This window comes from Scleropages formosus, chromosome 7 (genome assembly GCF_900964775.1).
Source record: "Scleropages formosus chromosome 7, fSclFor1.1, whole genome shotgun sequence".
Taxonomy (NCBI): Eukaryota; Metazoa; Chordata; class Actinopteri; order Osteoglossiformes; family Osteoglossidae; genus Scleropages; species Scleropages formosus.
Window position 1 is genome coordinate 20,886,346 of NC_041812.1, and position 22,337 is coordinate 20,908,682.

The following is a 22,337-nucleotide window of genomic DNA, read 5'->3' on the forward strand; positions in this document are numbered from 1 at the left end:
CGCGCTCTCGCACTGTCACTGTGTCGCCGGTCGATCACTCCTTGGTCCTTCCTCATCCTCCTCCTCCTTTTGGTGTTTAATTCGTGTTTGTCAAAACAACATCCCGCATCTCCACGTCCACCCACCGCGCCTCCCTTTTCCTCCCCACTTACCCCTGCCTGCGTGTGTGCACGCGCCGCGTTTCGCGCTCGCCTTCCCCGCCGCGGTCGCGCTGCGCGTCCTCGCCCCACTAGCCTCCGGCTGTCACCTCCCCACGCACCCGCATCACTCGCGACCGCAGCTGCACCCACGCGCGTTTATTCCCTTCATTGCACTTTCGGTATGAGTTCCCTGAATTCAGGCCTCCTCCGGTCACCGCGCCGCACCGCACCGAAACGCACCTCCTGTTGTTGGAAGCTGAGTAAAACCTCCTCGCAAGCGTCCCGCGCGTTTACCACATTTTACGTGAGGAGGAGGTGCTCCTTTTCCTTTTCGTGAGAGACTCGCCGTGTGTTACACATGATTAACCGTGCTACAGCGGTTTACCCATTATTATGTTTACTATGGTATTCGAGGCTATGCACAGGCCAGGGAGGGGAGGCCGCCGCACTACACGCGGCTGCGTCACACATACGTTCCTCTTTCGTTCCGCGGTTCACTAACAGACTGCACGGTGGCGCAGCGGTTACCGCTGGTGCCTCTGGGTTCAACAGCGTAACATTCGGCTGTGAGATCCATGCCGACTGAGGCTGTGCGGTTCGCAGGGCCACTTGGCTGACGCTCTGCCTTAAAAAGCACGCCGTAGTCGTTGTCACAACATCACAGCACTACCTTCAATGCGTTTATTCAACAAACATGATGATGCTGATATTAATGCACTCATTGTATTTCTCTCTGAGATGTATGTGGCTTTGGAGAAAACAAGCATCTGCTAATTGAATAAATGTAAATTTAAGTGTACATAATTAAATGTACTTTACATTTTCTTTTTCAAATTTAATGGCTTTCCCCCCCACTACTGGAAAGTAGGTCCTTCCTCAAAAGGCCCTTCTAAGATGAATTCCATTTATTCACTTAGCAGATGCTTTTCTCCAAAGCAACTTCCAATGAACTCTATGTGGTGTTATGAGCCCACACACCTTATTCACCGTGGTTACTTACACTGCTAGATACGCTACTAACACTGGGCCACTCATCCATACATCAGTGAAACACACTCACTCCGTGATACTCACAAACTATGGGGGAACATGAACAGATTGTCTTTGGACTGTGGGAGGAAACCAGAGCACCCAAAGACTTACTTACACTGGGTCACTCATCCATTTACATGTATTCATTGAGCAGACGCTTCTTTTCCAGAGCAATGCGCATCTCATACAAAAATACAATTTGTGCATTACATTAGGAGAAAGAGAGACTCAATTGCAGATGTGTGATTCTTAAGTACAGTTAGTTTGTTTATTTCCACCATATAAACCAATCTTCATCACATGAGTAGCTGCATAAAACTTTATTAGAATATCCACAATTCCTGATCACCTTCGTAGTAATATTTTTTTACGATACATATAAACATTCACTTTACATTACAGGAGTAGGTGCGTGAATGTCTATCCGTTGTTTAACAGGTATGAGACGCTGAAGACATGGTTACCATTGACACACCTTCATGCTAAAATATCGCCAAATCCCATTGAAATAGACAGTTACTTTAATAAATGTTACTTAACACAATATAACAGAGCTGTATACCTCTAGGTGTTCAGCTCTTTTATTACTATTATGTACCATACTGTACACATAACCAACAAAAAGAAAACATGCATATGGTACTCAGTGTTTATTAATTCAATCTTTAATGCAAAAAGAAAACAGGTAAGCAGACACAAAAGAAATCAATGAGAACAATGCAAAAGAATTCACAATAAGTTGACGTGGTTCGGACAGTCCAAACGGGGCCTATAATAATAATAATGATTCATGAAATTATAACGGGTGAAACTAGGAAACGAGGGCTGATGGAGCTTGAGAAGTTAACAGAGAACAAGCCAAACTATAACATCTGGATCATAGTGGCTCTGGTTTCACTCAGCTGTCAGGAGATATGTAAAACCCAAATTTGGTCCTCATGAGTACAGGGAAATTCTTTAATAGTGCTATTAAATAAAACTCCTCATAACGTTGAATTCTCTTAACCCAAGTGCGCATATCTCAAAGTATGACTTTAGAATGTTTTGATTAGTTACATGTAAATAATAATCATACTTGCACATATTATAAATGCCAGTTGAGAAATAAATAGTAAACATGTCAATCTCTGCAGACTTGATAGTCCGTACTGGAATGCTGGAGCAAGGAGCCCCGCATCTCCAGATTGCGCTATGTGTATGTGTTGGAGCATTTTGTCCCAAGATACGAACACCAGAATTATCCCACAGTAGATTTATGTGGCGTGTTACTGCGCCGCTGCCTGCTGTTCCTACAGCAGCACTTTGATCCCTGGAGGTGTCAAACCTTCCTGAGATAAATCAGGGCGTCCTTTTATATGAGCATTCATCATGCTGCATTCCTTTAAACAGACGAGTGTTCCTGAAATAAAATGCCCGAGACGGTGGCAGTTTTAAGTTAAAAAAAATAACTGCAGCACCTCAAGCTACAGCAGCGCCGCTTCCTGCAGAGGGAATCAAAAGAGCAGCACTGCACACGCGTGTTTAAAAACACCTCAAACACACTCCTTCTCAAGCATTTTTATAGCCCTTTCAACCTTCTGGAGGAGGACAGGAGGAACAACCCGAGTTCTGGATGCAGGAGGAGTTACCATCAACAAGTGTAATTTTAATTTTAAATAGATTTGGCCAACATCTACATACATACAAATATATATATATATATATATATATATATATAATAGGGTTGTTTCATATAATGTGCACTAAGGGTTATCTTGGTTGTGTTCTGCATGTTACCAACAAGATTAAAGCACAATGATAAGGTTAAAGAGAATGCTGTATACCTTTTGAATATGGTCAGGAATTAATTATTCCAGTATTACACGATGATGGTCTGAAAACATCTCTATGATAAATGGACGGCACAGCGAATAGCACTGCTGTCTCACAGCATCTAGGTGGTGCGAGATAGTGTGGGTTCAATCCCCACTCAATCTGTGTGGAGTTTGCATGTTCTCCCTGTGTCTCTGTTTCCTCCCACAGTCCAACGACATGCTCCTCAGGTTTCCCCATAGTGTGTGAGTGACAGAGAGAGTGTGTTCTGCTGATGTATGGATGAGTGACCCAGTGTAACTAGTGTATCTAGCAGTGTAAGTCTTTGGGTGCTCTGGTTTCCTCCCACAGTCCAACAACATGCTCCTCAGGTTTCCCCATAGTGTGTGAGTGACAGAGAGAGTGTGTTCCGCTGATGTATGGATGAGTGACCCAGTGTAACTAGTGTATCTAGCAGTGTAAGTCTTTGGGTGCTCTGGTTTCCTCCCACAATCCAAAGACCTGCTGTTCAGGTTCACCCATAGTGTGTGAGTGACAGAGCGAGTGTGTTCCACTGATGCATGGATGAGTCACCCCTTGTAAGTAGTGTATGTAGCAGTATAAGTCACCACGGTGAATAAGGTGTGTGGGCTCATAACACTGCATAGAGCTCATTGGAAGTCGCTTTGGACAAAAGCATCTGCTAAATAAATGTAAATTGCAGAAAAGGTGTAGAATATCAGCAGAGATGAGAGTGACACTTCAGTGGACACAGTATTATATTCTCAAGGCAAATGTGTGACTACAGTAAACAAGAACAACACATCTGCTAATTATTCATCAGTTTAGATTTAAAAGGGTGCATTTTAGCAACATTTCAGATGCACTCAGATTTTTTAAAAACGAGGTAAGGTTTAAAAAGGAGATGTATGACATCAAGTCACACTTAGCCATCAATTTATACGAAAACATGTAGCAGAAGGGCACTTTGGGGGACAAAACTATTTCCAAAAAACTCTATATCATCCATTATATCAGATGAAAATGTGGCTATATATTATCAGATTTTTATGTGTTAATAAGCTGTAGCAACAGCTCTTTCCTGCCTTCATTTAAAATGATGAAATATTTCTTTACGTTTTCACCTTATAAGCACACAATTTTTCGTCATCTTCCTGTTTTAGTTGTGCAGCTGAGTTTCATGTGTGTAAATCTTTTAACAGCTACATCTGTTGGAAAGTTACATCCAGTAAGCTTGAAGTGATATTGACAATAAAAAGTCAGGGAACATGCACAGAATCTGCCTCCCAGTCAGGATGGGGACTTTATCTCAACTTCTTTTTTTCTGAGACACACAGACAAACACAAATTGAGAACGTAGACTAAAGGCGTGATGCGAACAGAGAAAGGTTTGCAGGAAGCTCCACGGCCCATTGGCACGGTTCATACGTGGACGCGTACGAGATCGATTATCTTCGGACCCTTTCGCTCTACACGGACTCGCAGGCTCTACGCTCTGAGGGACGCACACTGTTTACGCGCAGCTCCTGCGCAGCTGAAAACAGGCCGTGCAGGACTGCAGTGACACTATCTGCTCCGTTAGTGTACCCCACAATCAGAAGAAGATAGCGTTTATGATTTGATGTAGGAGACCCTTTAGTTCTCTGTCCTATCTATATATTTTACTATTTTCCTTTGAACACCCAACATTTTTTTTGCACAGTAAGTGGAAAATTGAAGGAGAAAAACCCCAAAGACAGCAAGCCCCAGACCCCCCGTTGGGGAAAAAAGTGAGTAACACAGCTTGATTCGATCATTCGTCACACCGGACTTGACCGGTGCATTTTTGAGCCAGGACACAAATGCAGCACGAAACAAGGACAGTAATGTCTTTAATGGATTTAACAGGTTTAAGAAACCAGTAAATCTCCCCCGCCTTCCTTTCCACCTCAAAAAAGTGATGTGATTATCATCTCCAAGAGGAAGGAAGAAGTTTGACGGACATCGGTTTAATACCGAAACCTGTGATTTTTCTAGGACAACGTCAAAAAGGGACAATGGCATTCCCTAAAAAATGAGAGAACACATGAATCATTGGAGTAAAACTTCTGAAAAAACTAAATTTCTTAAAAAAAAAACTAAGTATACAATCAGTGCCCGGGTAACATGAAGGTTAGGGTCCAAAAGCCTTACTGTTGACTGCACCTGTGCGCTAATTGAGTGATTGAGGGACCCGACTCATACCATTTTAGTTAAACCACTGGGAAATAACTGGGAAATATGTATTGCTGAATGCACCCGATACATTTTTGCATAAAGCACGCAGCCCGGCGTGTCATGTAACGTGGCCCACGAGAACATTTAAACAATTATTAATATATACCAGACCTACCAATTTTATTGACGCATGATAATAGTTAAAGTTACATGCACCTGAACACACAGCACACCTACATAAAATAGAACAGAATAAATATAATTTTTCACTTTAGACATTCAAAATTTAAGCATGTCACCTTCAATGATTTTTACAGTTGTGGCCGTCAGACTTTTTCACAGTAATATTTGCAGTCCTTGGCCAAAAAAATGTTGGACACCTCTAGTATAATTAATATAATAAATATAATACACATGTACATACAGTATTTCATTTACATCTAATATTACTGAACCCCCCCCATTAATAATACATAAGCTGTAAGCTTTATCTTCTTTATTGAAGGTTTGGTATAGAATAATTACTGCAGGATAAGGAAGTTGGACGGGCGGCAGCTGTTCGTGAGGAAATACCCCATTATGCACAGCTGTTGCAGAATGAGGCTTTAATAGATTTTTGCCTTCATAGAAAAGCTCTCGGTGCCCAGCTGGAAGGGAGCAGCAGCTGACGTGGAGGAGCTCATGACTATCAAAGACTTTTTAAGAAAATAAATTGGCGGGGAACTTGTAGGAGAGTCGGATTAAGGGCGAAGAGGAGCTTATTATTATTATTATTGTTATTATTATTATTTTCTTGGAAGGAGCTTTGTGGTCTTAGTTATTTGCTGATGAGCACAGTTGGCTGTGGCGCTTCCCTCCCGGCGCATGTCACCGCTGGGAGGTTTGGAGCGGAAAGAGGGGCACGGAAAACTGAAAGGAAGCGAGTGACTGATGCTGAGCCTTTGTCTCTTCTGGAGGAGTGGGAGAAAAGGCCAAAACTGCTTTGAGATTGTCAGTATTTGGCACAACGCAGCGCTTCGAGTCAGATGGGGCATCAACCGTGACATACGCAGCAGCGGCTCTTCAAAACAGAACCGAACTGAAGCGAACCTCGCTCGTTCCAGCGTTTTCCCTCGGCACGTTCTCCCTTCCGCAGCGATCAGTGGAAAACGTGAACAACTTACAAGGACAGGCCGGCACACTCGCGCTGCGATCTCGTTCCGTCTTTGCATTCGTACCTGTGCGTTAATGTCTTGGTTGTTTTTTTTTTTTTTTTTTTTTGCCAGCAGTAATTCTGTTCTGAAAATGTTTGCAGGTTTGAATGTTCACACTTTCGTCGTTTTGTTCTTTCTCAAAGAAGGGCTTTTATTCGCAGCTGCCTGTTCAACTTCAAACCCGGATGCTGCTTCTACAAGGGCAAGTGCTGCCCGAGTGCCCCGCGCACGCGGCCAGGTGAATGAAGAGCGCATCCCAGAAGTGAACGGCCCCTACCTCGAGATGCCGCCTTCTTCCAGTGCCACAAGGTTGCCTGGCTAGTTTCTCCATCAAAAATTTTGTGATTATAGACAGAAAAATAAAGGAAATTAAAACAAAGGAAAAAAATGTATATGTGTATACTAGATGCAAGCTATGCACATGTTGACATGCTGGTTTCCCCCGCAGTGCAGCAGTTTATTTTCCACCACCCCTTTTAATGCACTAACCCTAACCCGTTACCTTGGTGTATACTTCCCTCATTCTTCTAGGAGATACTCAGATTTGTTCAACTTAAATGGAGGGTTTATTTGAAAGAACCCAGGTCCAGAATATGTTCTGAGAAAAAAAAGGAAGAAAGACAACCAGGCAGCAAAGACTTTACGCCTCTGTCTGCTCTTTGCCAGTCCCTTATCGCTCTGATTAAGTGTTTAAACAGGCAGTTGAGAGTTACGGCAACTAGATGCAGGGGCGTGTTTATGTCAGCTGTTGCAACTAATAGCCGACGCTGGTGCGTTTCTTTCCACTAGTAGTCCACTATAAAATAATTTTTAAACTTTAAAAATAAGGATTCCACATTACATTTCAAAGATCTTTATTTACCAAAATACAATGGCAAAGTCAGAGGAGTCTAGAGAAGCAAAGTAACCCAATTACAATGCAAAAGTCAAAAACACATGGAATAAATGGTAAAACAGCCATCTTTCCACTCCTTTAGCATTAAGGCATGCAGGCTCTGTGTGCCAAATTCACTTGCAAAAACCGATTAATTCCATTACTATGTTGCAAAGAAAGAACATTAAAGAGAATTCTTAGGTGCCTTTTTACCTACTATACTTTGGCCAAAACATCTTCATTTATAGCTTTTACTACTAACAGTGATAGTGTTTTTAAAAATTGTTTAAAAAGACATGTCTTCAAAAAAATATTTATGGTACTATGTAGAATCATACACAATTACACAATCCTGTACACTAAATCCCTACCTGTACCGTAAGTATCGGTTGTTGTTTACTGACTAGATGTCAGTTCATGGTTTAAACACACTTTGAAGAGCATGGTCCCGAGACTGAGTTTTCCCACAGGCCAGGGACCAGGCTAGGGATGTAGGGAGATTTCCCCCAGCAAGGCCTGCATCTACCCGGCTCGGCTTTTGCATCGCAGCAGCACTGTGGCGCAGGCAAATGGAAGGCACACCAGCGGACTGAAATGGACTTGCTTATACTGTATATTTTTTGTCAAATGACCCCTTATTATAGTATGAATTGTGGTACCACACAGTATTGTCAGTGAAACATGAAACTGAAACACTGGGTGGTAGCAACCACTGTTCATATTATTTAGTACTTAGCTGTACTTACAGCTCTTAAAGGCTATGTGCTTTGTATATTTAGCCCCAACATGTTCATTAAAGATACTTTAAATAAGGGAAACAAACCAGTTGAATAACACTAAATTATAATATAAAATAGTCAGTGAAATTTCAGAGGACAGTCAATAAAGCCTTCTACTGCCCACATTAAAAAAAGTCCAACTGCGGTGTGCATGTGTCACATCTGACACTTTCTGACCATACAATACAAGATCATGTTTATCACTTGTACTATATAGTCCCTCACCAAGATTACACGTGTACAGAAATGCTGAAAGAATATGCTGCTGTTTACAAAGTAAAGGTGCTTGGCAAAGCATTACTTTTCCATATATTCACACAGTTAAAACAAAAGCCAAACACACACAACACATTTCTGCTCTTCTACACTGAGAACACCCTTGATCGGGAGGAGGGGGCATTAATAAGACAGTTGTATCATAAAATAACAAGACTTGGATATTGTGCAATAACCTGCAACGAAACACATTGCTGTTTCCTATAGAGTTTACAAAGCTATCACATTAATTACCAAACCATCTCCTACATTAAAAAAAATTACATACAGTAATATCGTCAGCTGCACAACAGTACACACCGCAAAAACAAAAACTTGTATAGAGACAATTTTACATAAAACTAATTAAAAAGCAGTATCTGTGACATAAGTGCTATTACAAGAGATCGAGAACATCCAGCGCCTGAAAATTAGACATATTCAAATCCATCGTCAAGGTTGCGTTAAGGTTTAATAGGATTAACAGGTCATTAAACTGCATGAAAACACAAAATTGGATGAGGGTATAAAGTACAGTTTAAATGCAAACCATATCCTGTGTCCCCAACTCGAGTGTTTTGAATTGTAAATTAAGCATAATAATAATCCGGTATGTAAATGAGATTTTTAGAACAGAAGATGTTTATATATAAACGCAATAAAAAATCCAAATAGTTCAGGTCTAACATTGCAATCAATTTCAGCTGATTCAAAGGTAAAATTACGCAGCGATTTAGAATTAAATTTTGTCTATGTTGAAGAGCACAAACCGTCTATGAAGCAGTTTGAACAGAGGTAGCAACTCACAGAAACTATGGCCTTGATGGTGCCTTTAACGCTTTACCAAAAATGTCAGTTCATTAATTTTACAGCAGTTGTAAAAATTAAAAACTTTACAGTATTTAGTCTACATACAAGCTAGTACTACATGAACCCTATGTGCATAGACTAAATATTGAAATTAAAAGCGGACACAAAAGATTCATGAATTCAAGCAATCCTGGAAAATTTAGGGTACTAAAATGTCAGGAGGAGAAGAAAAATCCTGTCAGTTACAACTTAAGAATGAAATAGACTTTGGGAAAAGCTAACAATAACCCGAGCTTCACTCAGTCACAAGCCCGCAATTAAATGGCTAAATTGCAATGCTCTCAGTATTTCGGTATGCTGAGAGAATCTTGATATTTAATTTTGAGACACAAAGGCCCTCATTCTAGCTCATTAGACAGAAAATAGTCTTTAGGTACACGCTGGGGGGTCCATCTTTGGCAGCGATGATTTCCCATTCTTCACATATTAGGCAAAAAAAGAGAATATTTTAAAAACAAATATAAAAAAATAATTCTGTACAGATTCATGGATTTTGAATGTGTGTCAGTCAAAAGAGAAGGTGGTCAGTCATTGGGACAGCTGGTAGAGTAACACTGCAAATCTGTTATACAGTAAACCAAATGTCTGACATCCACAGCTGTGGACAAACTGGACAAGAATTAACAACATGCTTTCAACTTGGCATTTTCCATACAAATATATGTATTTATGCAACTATAGAAGAATACCCTTCTTTAATATTTACATGTGAAAAAATAAAACATTTAAGATTGGATGACCCAAAAAAACCCACAACAATATTATATTGAAGGTATTTGGTAGCAATTCCTCCAAGGAAAAAAAAAATCTGAAGGAAAGTGAGATTCCCTATAGGTTCAACTCAGTTTTAAGGTACATTCCTCAAGTGATTTGCTCCGCCCACCTCTTAGTTTCGAACGAGAGAACGGTCTTTTGTTCCGAGACGGTTTAGTAGCACCAGAGTCTGCAACATCACATAACTGCTTTCTTTGTGGTTCTAGCTAACGGAATACTACTTTCATAAAGATAAATTAAATAAATACTGACGTAAATAGAAAAACGGTAGTGAGCAGCTACTCTACAGCTACATGAACATGCGTGAAATGTCTACTACAAACCGAGCTTAAATATTACAGTGATTTTAACAGAAGCTGCCTAAACATTTTAGACCATATGTGCCCACAGGGCTTAACATCAATATTAAAATATACTGTTTATAGAGGTATTAATTCCCATCAATAAATTCAGTATTTACTCACTATTCAATATGCAGTATTTATAAAAGACTGGTCTGGAAACCAAAGGTACCAGATTCAAGTCATGGGGATGCAAGGCATAACTTGCTAAGCTTACAAGGATGTTAAAATTTTAAATCTAAAACTACAATTTAGATTTTTGTCTACCCCCCTCATTTTGAAAATTATATAGAGCATGAAATATAGTTACGAGAAACATATTCATAGCAATTGAGGCAAATGGATGTCTCTGAGACAGAGAAAAATGAATTCCTAAGCAGACCTATCCTTCACAAAAAAAGCAGTGAAGTGTCCACAGCAATACATACAGTAAACAATGCGGTGGTAGCACCAAGCCTCCCACCTTCCTGATTGTGGGTCGTGTGTGTAGGTCACAAGTAACCTTCAAAGTCAGATATGGAGATCCTCGAAGGACCTAATAAGGCTGTGAACAGGCTCTAGAGGAAGGACTCAAGTACAGCGCAAACAGAGCCAGTGCCCTCACTGTGTCATAGGAGGTGTTGTGGTTGTGGGTCCTCCCTGCTGCTCCTTGCTCAGGATGATGCTGATGATCTCTCCCTCATGCTCCTTCATGTGCTCCATGAGACGCTCCTTGTTGGCAGACTCAAACCCACAGATGCAGCAGCAGAAGAGCAGCACGCAATGCTCTGCAGTAGGCAGTAGGCTTGGCTGCTCAGCTGCCCTCTGAGGAGGCCCCTCCACACTAGTGCGCTCCCTGGTGGGAGGGTCTAAAGGGGGCAAGGCCTTATCTACCTGCTCCACCACTACTGTGGCTTTTTGAGCCAAACTGGAAGACCTGAGGGAAAACAGGTACATGAGGCAAATGGTACATGGTAGCTATATTCTTCACAGGAAACATGTTAATTTTAATTTTGATTAGAAGCAGAAAATTAGAAGTTAAAATCCAACAAAGGAACAAACTGTTACATACCGGCTGCTCTGCGAAATTGCCTCGTTGATGGCTTTGTTCACCTGTTCATAGTTGTAGTTCTGGTCGCCTGCATGCTTCCACATGTGGGATTTGAGCGATGGAGGGTGGCTGCACACGTACCCACAGAGGGAGCACCTGAATATTTACAACCAAGGACAGCGATTCAAACAGTTATGAAATATGAGGAAAGTGTGAAACAGTGTGAACTAGGGTGGAAGTGTGAATACTCATGCACTTTGATTTGAAAAGGAAGCACCCGATGTAGCGCAGAGGCAACGCAGACACGAGGCAGCTAGTGATACCAGTGCTGCACTTGCCGACCACATATTCTGTGCATCTCAGAGGCTTTCCTCTCTCTGACAACGCGTCAGATTAAAACAGCTCAACAAATGTTCCAAAAAGGCAATTACAGGTTTAAACCGTGTAATTATATCACGTTACTTAGCTACTCAACTGTCCATGTACTATAATGTGCAATTTTCACACGACATAAAAAGATGCTTTTCTTCACAGTAGAAAAATAGTGAGAATCACCAGTGCAACAATAGTGAGAATCACCAGTGCAACAAAAGTATTAAGAAAACACGTGGGGATTTACTGAAACTGGACCCAGTCTAGGCACACCTGAAAACTGATCTTATCTGTATGTTCACTCACCAGATTTACTCATCTGTAACATGAATATAAGTGCCATGCTTCTTCATGTGTAGCAAAATGTTCTGTTCCACATCGGGGAAGAGGTTTTAAAGTAAAAATAATGCTAGTGCAAAAATCTAAGCACAGAAATCTATACGAAGAGGAAAGAAAACAGGTAAAACAGTCGAGTTAATTTCCTTATGCTTATTAAAAAAAAAAAAACACTACAGTACGAGAAGTCTTGCCATTCACATGTGGCTATGTTTGTCCAGCATATGTTTGATAGTGAAAAGAGGAAATGGATCCAGATGGTGTTGATTCTCCTGGTTCTCCCATACAGGTTAGGGGTAGGTCACAATCTTGCTTCTCACTCTTTTACCCAACATTTTTGGGTGACTTCGGAAGGTTTTGGATCAAGTTAAAATGGTTCCCATTTAAATTAAATGTAATAATTGTGCCTCATCCCGATTTTTGCAGTAACAGCTGTTTTTTGTAACTAATTAGGTACGAATAATAAGGGATAAGTGTACAACTGGAACTGCACCCAACCTGTGCACACTGGTTTAACGAACTGGCATTAACCTATGTGCCTGAACTTGCTGCTCACCTGTACTGTTCCATGAGCTGCACAGCTTGATGCTCCTGGGGATGCCTCCTCATGTGGCTCTTCAAGCTGTTCATGTTGGTGGTGGCAAAGTCACAGCTACAGCACCTGTGAGCAGTTGGACATGCACCAGAAAGACCCTCAGACAGGGACTCACTCAGGTGATGTAGCTGTGCATACTATGGTCATACATGCACTAAGCAGTGCTCATTTCTCCAGTTAAAGTTGATATATAACCCAGTTCACAGAATTCCAGTTACAGCTTCCTGACCAAGTGCAGTGGTTTTAAATTATTATCCCTGGAAATTATTAAAGGGCTTAAGAACCTTGTTATTTCTATAATCATATGGTATTTAGCCAGATCCCCCTTCCCATGTGAACCTACCTCTGGAAGGTTGTTGATAGGTTAAGCACTACAAAGATCACACAAACTCATCCAGAACCCTCCAAGACACCATGGATTCAAAATTTATAGAAAGGGAATAAACTGCACCCATGGTTGGACTGAAACAAATATGGCCCCTTAACTCCTTTAAGAGGAGCCCAAAGAGTCAACAATAAGATGACATATTGCATATACATTGAATTTACAAATTCTGTGGACAAAGTGGCTTCCCCCAATTCTGGATCAGACTCCAGGACCCAGTCTAATTAATGGATGGAAAGGTTCAAACACACCTGTATGGCTTATCTGAGGTGTGAATCCTCCGGTGGTTGCGCACACCAACATACGTGGAGCTTGTATAGTCACACATGTCACACTTGAAGATCTTCTGGACACTGGAGGAGTCTGGTGGGGACACAGAACACCAACTGAGGTGATACCTGTGGCACTGTTGACAGTCAGATCTAACAGCTGAGAAGAAATTTCTTGAAGCACACAGACTGATCTGTGGCTTCCTTAATGGTGCTACAAGCAGTCCAGCACAGTAGGAGTAAAACTCAATTATTAATCTTATATGCCAGCACTAGTTAGGAAGGAGTATGCAGTCTGCAGACAGCCTGACCAACTGTGTAGAGATTTATATACACACCAGTTTGCAGCACAAAAAGCTCAGAAAGCTGAAGGGAAACTTTAAACACTTAAAAATAATAATAATTAATAAAAACTATTTGCATTAAAGCTTTCTAAAGCCATTATCAATTATGCACAGTGTTTGCTGTTTTACTTCTACAAAAACTTTCCCCTTGAAGTGTTGACTGATTACAAAATTGTTTGTGACAGTTACCATCATCACACAACACTCAAGGCTAGGAGGGGGGACTTAGCCAGAAACTATTTAAAAAGAAGGGGAAAAAAAAAATTGAGTCAAATTTTAATAAACTTTTTTTGGTGTTTACTTTTTAACTTCATTGATCATATTGAGCCATTTATTGATCACACAAAGAACACCTACCCTGCGGTACCCAAATTACAACATTTAATTGTTAATTATGCAACAAAACTCTTTAAATGTTATTAGACTGCATTTAATAACACCCTTTCACATACACAGGTAAAATTTTGCTCAAATTAAGAACATAAAAATCAATTACAGTATATTTGGCAAAACATACAAAGACAGAAATATCATTTGTAAACCAATTATTTGAAGCGGGTCAGAACTACATGCAATGTTGTAAACAGCAAAAAGACCTGCGTGACCACAGGGAGGAACAAGGATTGAGGGAAGTGGACAACTCATTGGTCAAAAAAGCAGAAACCCACTGGTGAGCACAAGGCTCCCATATGCTGGAGGACATGCTTATTCATTCAGAAATTAATCTCTCCAAGTAGCACCGACACTTTTTTAAATGAGTTTAACAGGACTAACCCTGACAGATGTTGCCCCACTCGCATACTGCGCTTGGACACTAAGGACAAGACACCAGCTTCACAAACGTTCACATCACTGACACAAGCACTATCAAAAAAGTATTTGCCCCCTTTTCCAGTTCTCCATTTTTGCAACTTCTTGACATTAAAATATTATCTGATCTTTTTGACAGTTCCAGAAGTTTAAGAATGGTGCCTGAGACAGAAAAAAAAAAAGTCACCGTTGTTTTATGTCATTTCCTTGCTGTATAGGATAATGAAGTACAATCATAAGAAAAAAAAATTGCCCTTTCACATTTAATAAATGGTCGTGTCACCTTTTGCTGCAATGACTGCAACTAAAGAGTTTCTGTAGCTGCTTGCCAGGGTTGAACATTAGAGTAAACTTAAGAGAATTTTAGCCTGCTCCTCCATGCACAAGTGCTTCAGGTAAGCAACATTTTCAAGTTTTTCAGTGTGAAAAGCTCTTTTCAGGTTTTTATTTTTTTCTCTCAAGCTATGGAAGCTGAAGTGTTGAGAGACACACTTGATAGAGAAATAGGAATGATGGAGAGGGAAAGGAGAACATAAAGGACAGTAGCTAAGGACTAAACCAAAAGGGTTCCAAGCCACTTCATGGGTGCTGATCATGCTATCCTGAATTACTTCTTTTTGGGAAAATGCAAAGTTTTTGTAAACAACAGTGTATGTATGAAAAAATAAAGAAATTGAATTTTAAGCATCATACTGACAACCATGCAGGACAAAGAGCTGAGGATACTGGACCAGACACACTCCTTGTCTAGACTGGCCTTCAACCGCACTCAGTCTTTACTTTATCACTGGCCCACACTCACCCTCATCAGCATCCTTTTCCTTGGACTCATCTACAACGGCCGTCTCACTGAGAGGCATCAATGTGGCCCCGGTGTCCGCAAGTCCGTGCTGCTCACGTTCATGACTCCTCAGATGGCTCTGCAAGGTGTTCAAACAACTTAAGGTCACCAAGTATTAATATTAGCAGACAGAGAGCTGAGCACATTGAACTTAATACAACTATTATTAGATTTGAAGTAGAGTATTAATATAACCACTAGTAAATAGGAACACAAGAAACATTTCCACTATTTCACAGGATCTTAAAATGTTATCTTGGCAAGGTAGCAGGTGATTTAGCTCTAAAAACTACCACTTTTGGACTCAAAATGACCCAAGTACAGATTCTACCTCCTGCTATACTACCACTGAGCAAAATATCTTAAAATGCTCCTGTAAACACTACCCTGCTGAATAAATGGGAAAATCATTCTAACTAACTTAACATTGTAAGCTGCTTTGGAGAAAAGTGTTGTTAATCCTAAATCAGTACTTTCCACAGTCAATTTACTGCTACTGGATATTTAAACCAACTAAGCACTGAGAAAAACTTACGGGACCAGCAGGTACTGTTGGATATGCATCTACTCAAAGCACAGAGTATGAGGTAGGGTGCACACTGGAAATCAGTCCATCACAGGGCAATCTCATACTTTTTCCCCACTTACACACAAAACACAAGCAATTTAGTGACTGAGCCATCTGAAACATGTATTTGGACTGAGAGGAAACCAGATCACCTGGAGAAAACCCAAGTGAATACTCAAAGAACTTGTAGACTGAGCCAAATTCAAACTAATTCAAAACTGCAACGCATTTTGTGCTTCTGCTCACCTTGTAGTAGAAGGTCTCACTACATTGCTTGCAGTGGTACATTCTGGTCTTGCAGTGGTTGATCATGTGGTTCTCCAGGTCCTTGCTGTCGCTGGCAACCAAATCGCAGATGGGGCACTGGTACGGCTGCCGCTGTCGGTGCACACGCAGGTGCTGCTTGATGTAACCCTTATTGCCGCTGGTGTAGCGGCACAATCGGCAGCGGTAGGGCCTTTCACTGCCAGGGATGAACTCAACCAGGCTGGTCTCAGGCAGGGTGGCATCCTCACTGGGTTGGCCCTGAGCGTTGTCCTGCAGCTCCTTCAGGATGTCCTCGTCTGTGGCATTCTGGTCCGTCCGTTCTCGCAGCTTCTCGATCACTGCCAGGAGGGACACGCTGATTCCCATTTTTGCTGGGCCTTCGGCTGTGCCTGGCTGCGCCTGTAGGTGCTCCAGGTCCACCAACTCCTGGGCGGGAGACGGTGCCCCCAGCGGAGCAATCTCCACGAGGCCCTGACCTGTGTCTACCAGGCTACGGATACCAGTCCTGGTTGGCTCCAGGGCCCGCGTGGGCATGGCCACGAGGACCTCAGCAGCGAGTGAGTGCAGCCGGAGTGACTCAGAATAAGTCCGCCTGCGCCCCGGAGGTACGTTCTCATCTGGGGGTGGACTGGGGGAGACTTCACCTTCTTCCGCTGCCCTCTCTCCACCACACCAGCCAACGACAACTTCTTCGTCCTCAAAGTACACAGGCTGCGCCTCATCTGTGAGGAGCCCACCATCTGAATTTTCACGGGGCTCCACTAGGAAGGGCTTGCCACCCACAGGTCCGAGGTCGCCTGCTCCAGGCATCCGCTCCACAATGACGTTGACGTGACCTGCGCCGTTTGGGCTGCAACTCATGATTTTCTGTGCGGAGGAGAGCAGGCTGTCCGTGGCATGCGGCTCTGCTTCCTGCTCCGTCGTGACCTGCACCTCCACTGCTGGCTCCTCTGCAAAGGGCTCCTTGGAGGCATAAACCTCACCCCCAGAAACCCCAGTCGCTTGCCCCACCCCTGCAGTGCTCCCTTTGCATTCAGCAGCACACAGTTTTATCTCAAAGGAAGAAGCGTCATTCAGTGTTGTCGGCTTGTTGCTAACTGATGCTGCGACTACTACCATAGCCTCTTCTGTGGGTCCTGGTCCGGCTTTGACCTCGTCCGTTTCGTCCTCAAAGACTGGGTATGAGCAGTCAACCAGACCTGCGTGTTTCCAGGCGTGTGTCTTAAGCATGCGCTGCTGCCCACACACATAGCTGCAGATGAGGCACCGGTACATGCCATACTTCTCGTAACTGTACCACTTCTTTGGCGGCTGCCCCTGGGCATTCTCTAGGCTCCTGACTTTTGCCTGTGTGCCCCTTGTCTCTCTGCCGGAGCACTGTGGCTTTAGCACCGCCACGTGGTTCACCGTGCTCTCGCTGCTGTCCAAGTGCAGCCTGATATGTGCCTCCAGCTCCTCCTGGTGGTGGGAGGTGAAGCAGCACTCAGAGCACACCAGGACAAGGCCTGTGCGGTCATGATTGTGTTGCCGCAGGTGGTCTTTTAGAGAGCTCAGGGTGGGGGAGACATATTTACATAGACTGCATTGGTAACAGGTGATTGCCCTGCCCCCAGCGCTTTCCTGCTCCACATGCGACTCCACATCATCCTTGGCTTTCTTGCCTGAGGCCTCGCGGGTCGAAGGCGGCCTCTTTCTACCAGACAAAGTGCACCTCCGGGGCCGCTTCTCCACGATCCTGCTCAGCTTCTCAATGACTTGGATGAGAGAGTCAGCCGCCTGCCTGTGCTCCCGCTGGTGGCCCTCCATTCTGTCTGCAGTAAAGACGGCATCCTGCTGCTCTCTGGTGGGTGGCACCAGGACTGCAATGCTGCTGCTCTCCTCCATTCCTGAAAACAGGAATACAGAACTTCTAAACTTCACCCTACGTGTACAATGTAGCATAGTGGATACAGCCACTGTCTTGAAATCAAAGGACCCAGGCTCTGTTACCACCTCCTGCTGTGGTATCCTTGATCAAGGTACTTATCCTCAATTATGACAGTAAAAAGTACCCAGCTATAAAAATGGGTAAATAACTAAGCAGCTTAGTGTAGAAACCTTACATTGTAAGTCACCTTTGAGAAAAGCATCTAGTCTTCCCCACCTTATTCATTCCTAAAAAAAAAAAAAACCTTTTGCAAAATAAATTCTAAAACTGAAGGTGTCCTTACCATTAGCATCAACAGATAACCTTTTCTAATGTGTTCCTGAACCACAAAATTGACACCTGTGTGTAATATCCAGCCAAATAAGATAGGTATTCAGATAAGATATGGTGTTGGATGCATGGTATATAGGAACTTGCACGACTAGTACATAGTGCTCTTAAAAAAAAAAAAAAAAAATTATAGGATGGGAAGAGAAACGACCCATACAGGAGTTGTACGAGGTATCTATTTTAAAACAAGCTAAAAAATTGCTGCTGATGACACACATATTCTACATGAGAATTTTAACATGTTACCCTCATGGAGATGATTTAGGATTCTGATGTGTAAATCAAATTGTTATAAAAATTATTTTGTGCCAGTTGTGGTTAAATTTTTGAATAAAGAATTCCAAAACAGATTTTAGATTGGTATACAGTAGGTTTTTAAAACATATTTTGATGGTTGCTTTATTTCTTATTGTATGTATTGTTTTGTGTAAGTCCAATGTTGTGCACTGGCCACGTCATGGTTGTCCAAGACAAACTTCCCAGAAATGGAACAATAAAGTATATTCTATTCAAATAGCAATAAAATGGACTCAAACTTAATATTAGTTATCATAACACAACAAGGCAGGTTCTCTTCACTAATTACTGGGTAATTGTGGGAAAATCTCCAAGTATTTAAGTGTACAAACCTAATACACCAAGTTGCTTTGGAGAAAAAAAAGTCAGTTAAATGAGTGTGTTACAATAACATCGCCTGGGATGTTTTACAGTTTATGTCATGTAACTTGCAGTTTACCTACATGATCAGGCCACGGCGTAGTGGAAAAAAAAAAGGCAAAACACATTTCAAAGCTCTAAAAACAAAATCAGATATCCAGTATACACAATTCCTGGATTGCTTCAGTATCAGTAATATTAAAATTTGTTAATTTTTCTGATGCTTTTCTTCAAAGTGACTTACAGCGTTATCTGCCTACAATTATTTACCCACTTCTATAGCTGGATAATTTTTTACTGCAGCAATTTAGAGGAAGAACCTTGCTCAAGGGTACTACAGCTGGAGGTGGGATTTGAACCTGCGACCTCTGGGTTCAAAGACAGGAATTTACAAAAATATTTCACTGCATGAAAAACTGTACATTTGGCTATATTTTATCTTGTACATAGTTATTTTGTGTTACAGATGTACAACTTTTCAAGCATTATCTTGCAGTGCTACAGCATGCAAGACATACCTAGTAAAAACCAAAACATAGAAACTATCAACATTTTTCTTTTAAATGCCACTGATAAGTTCTCCAACAAAATGACAAACACACTTAAACAGCCACTGAACAGTTTTTGGAAATATTTATGACATTTGAGTTAGGTGATGTGAACATAAGTTGGATGCACATTTTCACAACAGAGCTGCTGAGTTAAAGAAACCAAACACACCCTGCGGTCCTCGAGAACCAGACTCACACTGCCCTTGTTCAAAGAAAGCGCAGCCTTCAAAACTAATAAGATGATTAAGATGCAAACTAATTTGATGTTTAAGGACAAACAATTCTTATGCAAATGTTACACCTGCTCATGCCAGTAAACCTGGAAATGGTGTGTGTGTGTGTGTGTGTGTACAGACAGGATAGGTCCAGACCTTGGCATAACCAGGCCCGTATTAGCTAATTGTGCTTAGCATGACATAACTTCAAATATAAATAGAGCAGACACCCCCTGAAGAGAGAGCGACGAGAAAAGCGTGTGGTTTGGCCCCACAGACTCCCCCAGTCTGGAGGAATGTGAAACTAGGGCCCGCGCACCATCCCTCAGGGCCTGAAAGGGTGCATGTACATTCCATGTGTCAACAGCACAGCGAGCCACACTGCAAAAGACAAGGCCAGAGTATTTAAAAAATTAAATATAGATATCTCCTGCAGACAATCGCAACACGGTTTAACAGATCAAAGTGCTTTGGGAGCAGATGCTGAGTCGCTCTGTGGTTTTATACACTTTCACATCGATGACCACAAGAAGCGCTCTTGATTTTTCCACTTCTCCTTTCTTGAGCATAATGGACACATCTCCTCACGGGGTGATAACTGCAGTGCAGCATAGTGTCTATAGTCTGTGTTCAAGGCAGGAGATTTGTGGCATAGGCTGGGGGAAGGGGGGGGCGGTGGTGTAAAGGTTGGTTGCTCTTGGGCTCAGGAGGAGGGACCGGAACCCAACATCTCTGGAAAACACCTACTGTGTACTGTTGAGAGATGAAAATAACTACAAAGGATTATGATGATGCGCAAGAAGATGACTAATTAGCCCACACTTTTCTCCAATACAGCAGTGTAATTTTTATGGTATCAATTCCACCTGCTGGCCTACTTCTACACACATGAAGACACCACAGAGAAATTGATATCAGCAGATGACGACAAAATAAAGCTCTAAAGACAAATGCTAGTCCACCACATGTTCATATAACAACTTTAAAGCACCGGTAGGACTCAAAGGTCCAAGGTCTGAATTCCACCTCCAGCTGTAATACCCTTGATCAAAGGACAGCTGGTAGCACAATGGTCAGCGCTACTGCCTTTGGACCCAATGGTTGCAGGTTCAAATCTTACCTCCGGCTGTAGTCCTCATGAGCAAGGTACTAACCCTAAATTGCTCCAGTAAAATTACCCAGCTGTATAAATGGGTACATAATAAATAATTCTAAGTATCTTAAGACTGCAAGTGTCACTTTTGGAGAAAAGACTCAGCTAAACAAGTAAATGTACTGTGAGCTGTTCTGAAGAAAAGCATCAACTGAACGATAAAATGATCAGTTTGGACAGTATGGCTCATCAAAACTGTACCTTAGGTGTATCACAAAGTAAGCAGTTCATACAAAAGAGACATAACTGATAGTGTGGTTAGAACTGCTGTCTTTGCACCCAAGGACACAGGTTCGAATCCCACCTCGGGGGTGTAGTAGCCTCTTAGCTACTTAGGTTCTTACTCTTGGTCCAGTAAAAATTACCCAGCCAGACCAGGGCAGGGGGTAAATAAGCAAACTGAGAGGGTACTACTAGGCGACTAGAGAAAAGCGCGAGCTTGATGATCATAGTGGAGAGACAGACTATTTACTTTCACACTGACTGCACCGCTGGCATGAGCCTGAGGAGGGACAAGAGAGAGGCGCGAGAGTGAGAGAAGCGCGCGCACGCACGCGCGCACACACACAGTGAGTGACACTGACAGAAAAGACAGGAGGACCAGCAAAAACAAAATTGTTCGTCAGAAGCATCACAACTAACGTCATTGGCAAAGATTTTACAGCTGAGAGCGAAGGGACACATTACACAAGTATCATGTGTGTCACATGGACAGTGGGGCTGCTGCTGCGACGGACAACCCGCGCAACAAGCACACACACACATGACACGACTAACCGCTGGCCTCGCTCAGTCAATGAATGACGCGGGTCATGCGACGCCGCCGACGCGTCGCCCGCCCTTCTTACCGATCCGGTGGAGTCACTGCGATCTTTGGCCGCGTCGCACGCGGGACTTTGAGCCGTTTATTCCCCGTCGTATAGCAGCGCAGACCGGCCACCGCTCCGACTTCACACGCCGCTCTCAAAATGGCGGCCATGGCGCGGCGGTCACGTGACCATAGGCACAGGTCACGTGAGCACGCTGGAACGCTAGGTGCGCGAGCCTCGTTCTGAGATCAAGCCCGCGTTCTTCCAGCCAAGCGCTGGGTAACGCGGGCGCGCGATGCGGTCGGTTTACTTTTCTGTGAGCTGAACGTGAACAGAAACACTGCACGTACAAGGATGTTGTTTAGAAGCTTAGAATAATAGTAATAATAATAACGGTGAACATCCAAATCAGCTGTATTTTAGCAACATTCACGCGGTCTTCAATTACATGATGTTACGTCACAGTTGCCATGACATGATGTGATGCGTCTGGCTACATAAAAATTTTATGCGTACAGTTACTACTGTAAGTGTAACAGAAGTAATACATCAACAGAAATTCAGCAATTCAATATATTGCTCACATTATTCAGAATTCACTCACACACACAC

At 42.5% G+C, this 22,337-nt stretch overlaps 1 protein-coding gene across 1 annotated transcript; it reads right to left on the bottom strand.

The window, feature by feature from the left end:
• Nucleotides 1–7,264: 7,264 nt before the first annotated feature.
• znf507 (zinc finger protein 507) lies at nt 7,265–21,887 on the bottom strand. Its single transcript, XM_018739027.2, has 7 exons — nt 21,765–21,887; nt 16,063–17,969; nt 15,210–15,327; nt 13,236–13,347; nt 12,561–12,665; nt 11,318–11,452; nt 7,265–11,182 (listed from the first exon to the last, which is right to left on the bottom strand). The coding sequence occupies exons 2-7, from the start codon at nt 17,965–17,967 to the stop codon at nt 10,867–10,869; spliced, it is 2,691 nt and encodes an 896-aa protein (XP_018594543.2). The 5' UTR covers nt 17,968–17,969; nt 21,765–21,887; the 3' UTR covers nt 7,265–10,866.
• Between the last annotated feature and the right edge of the window lie 450 nt (nt 21,888–22,337).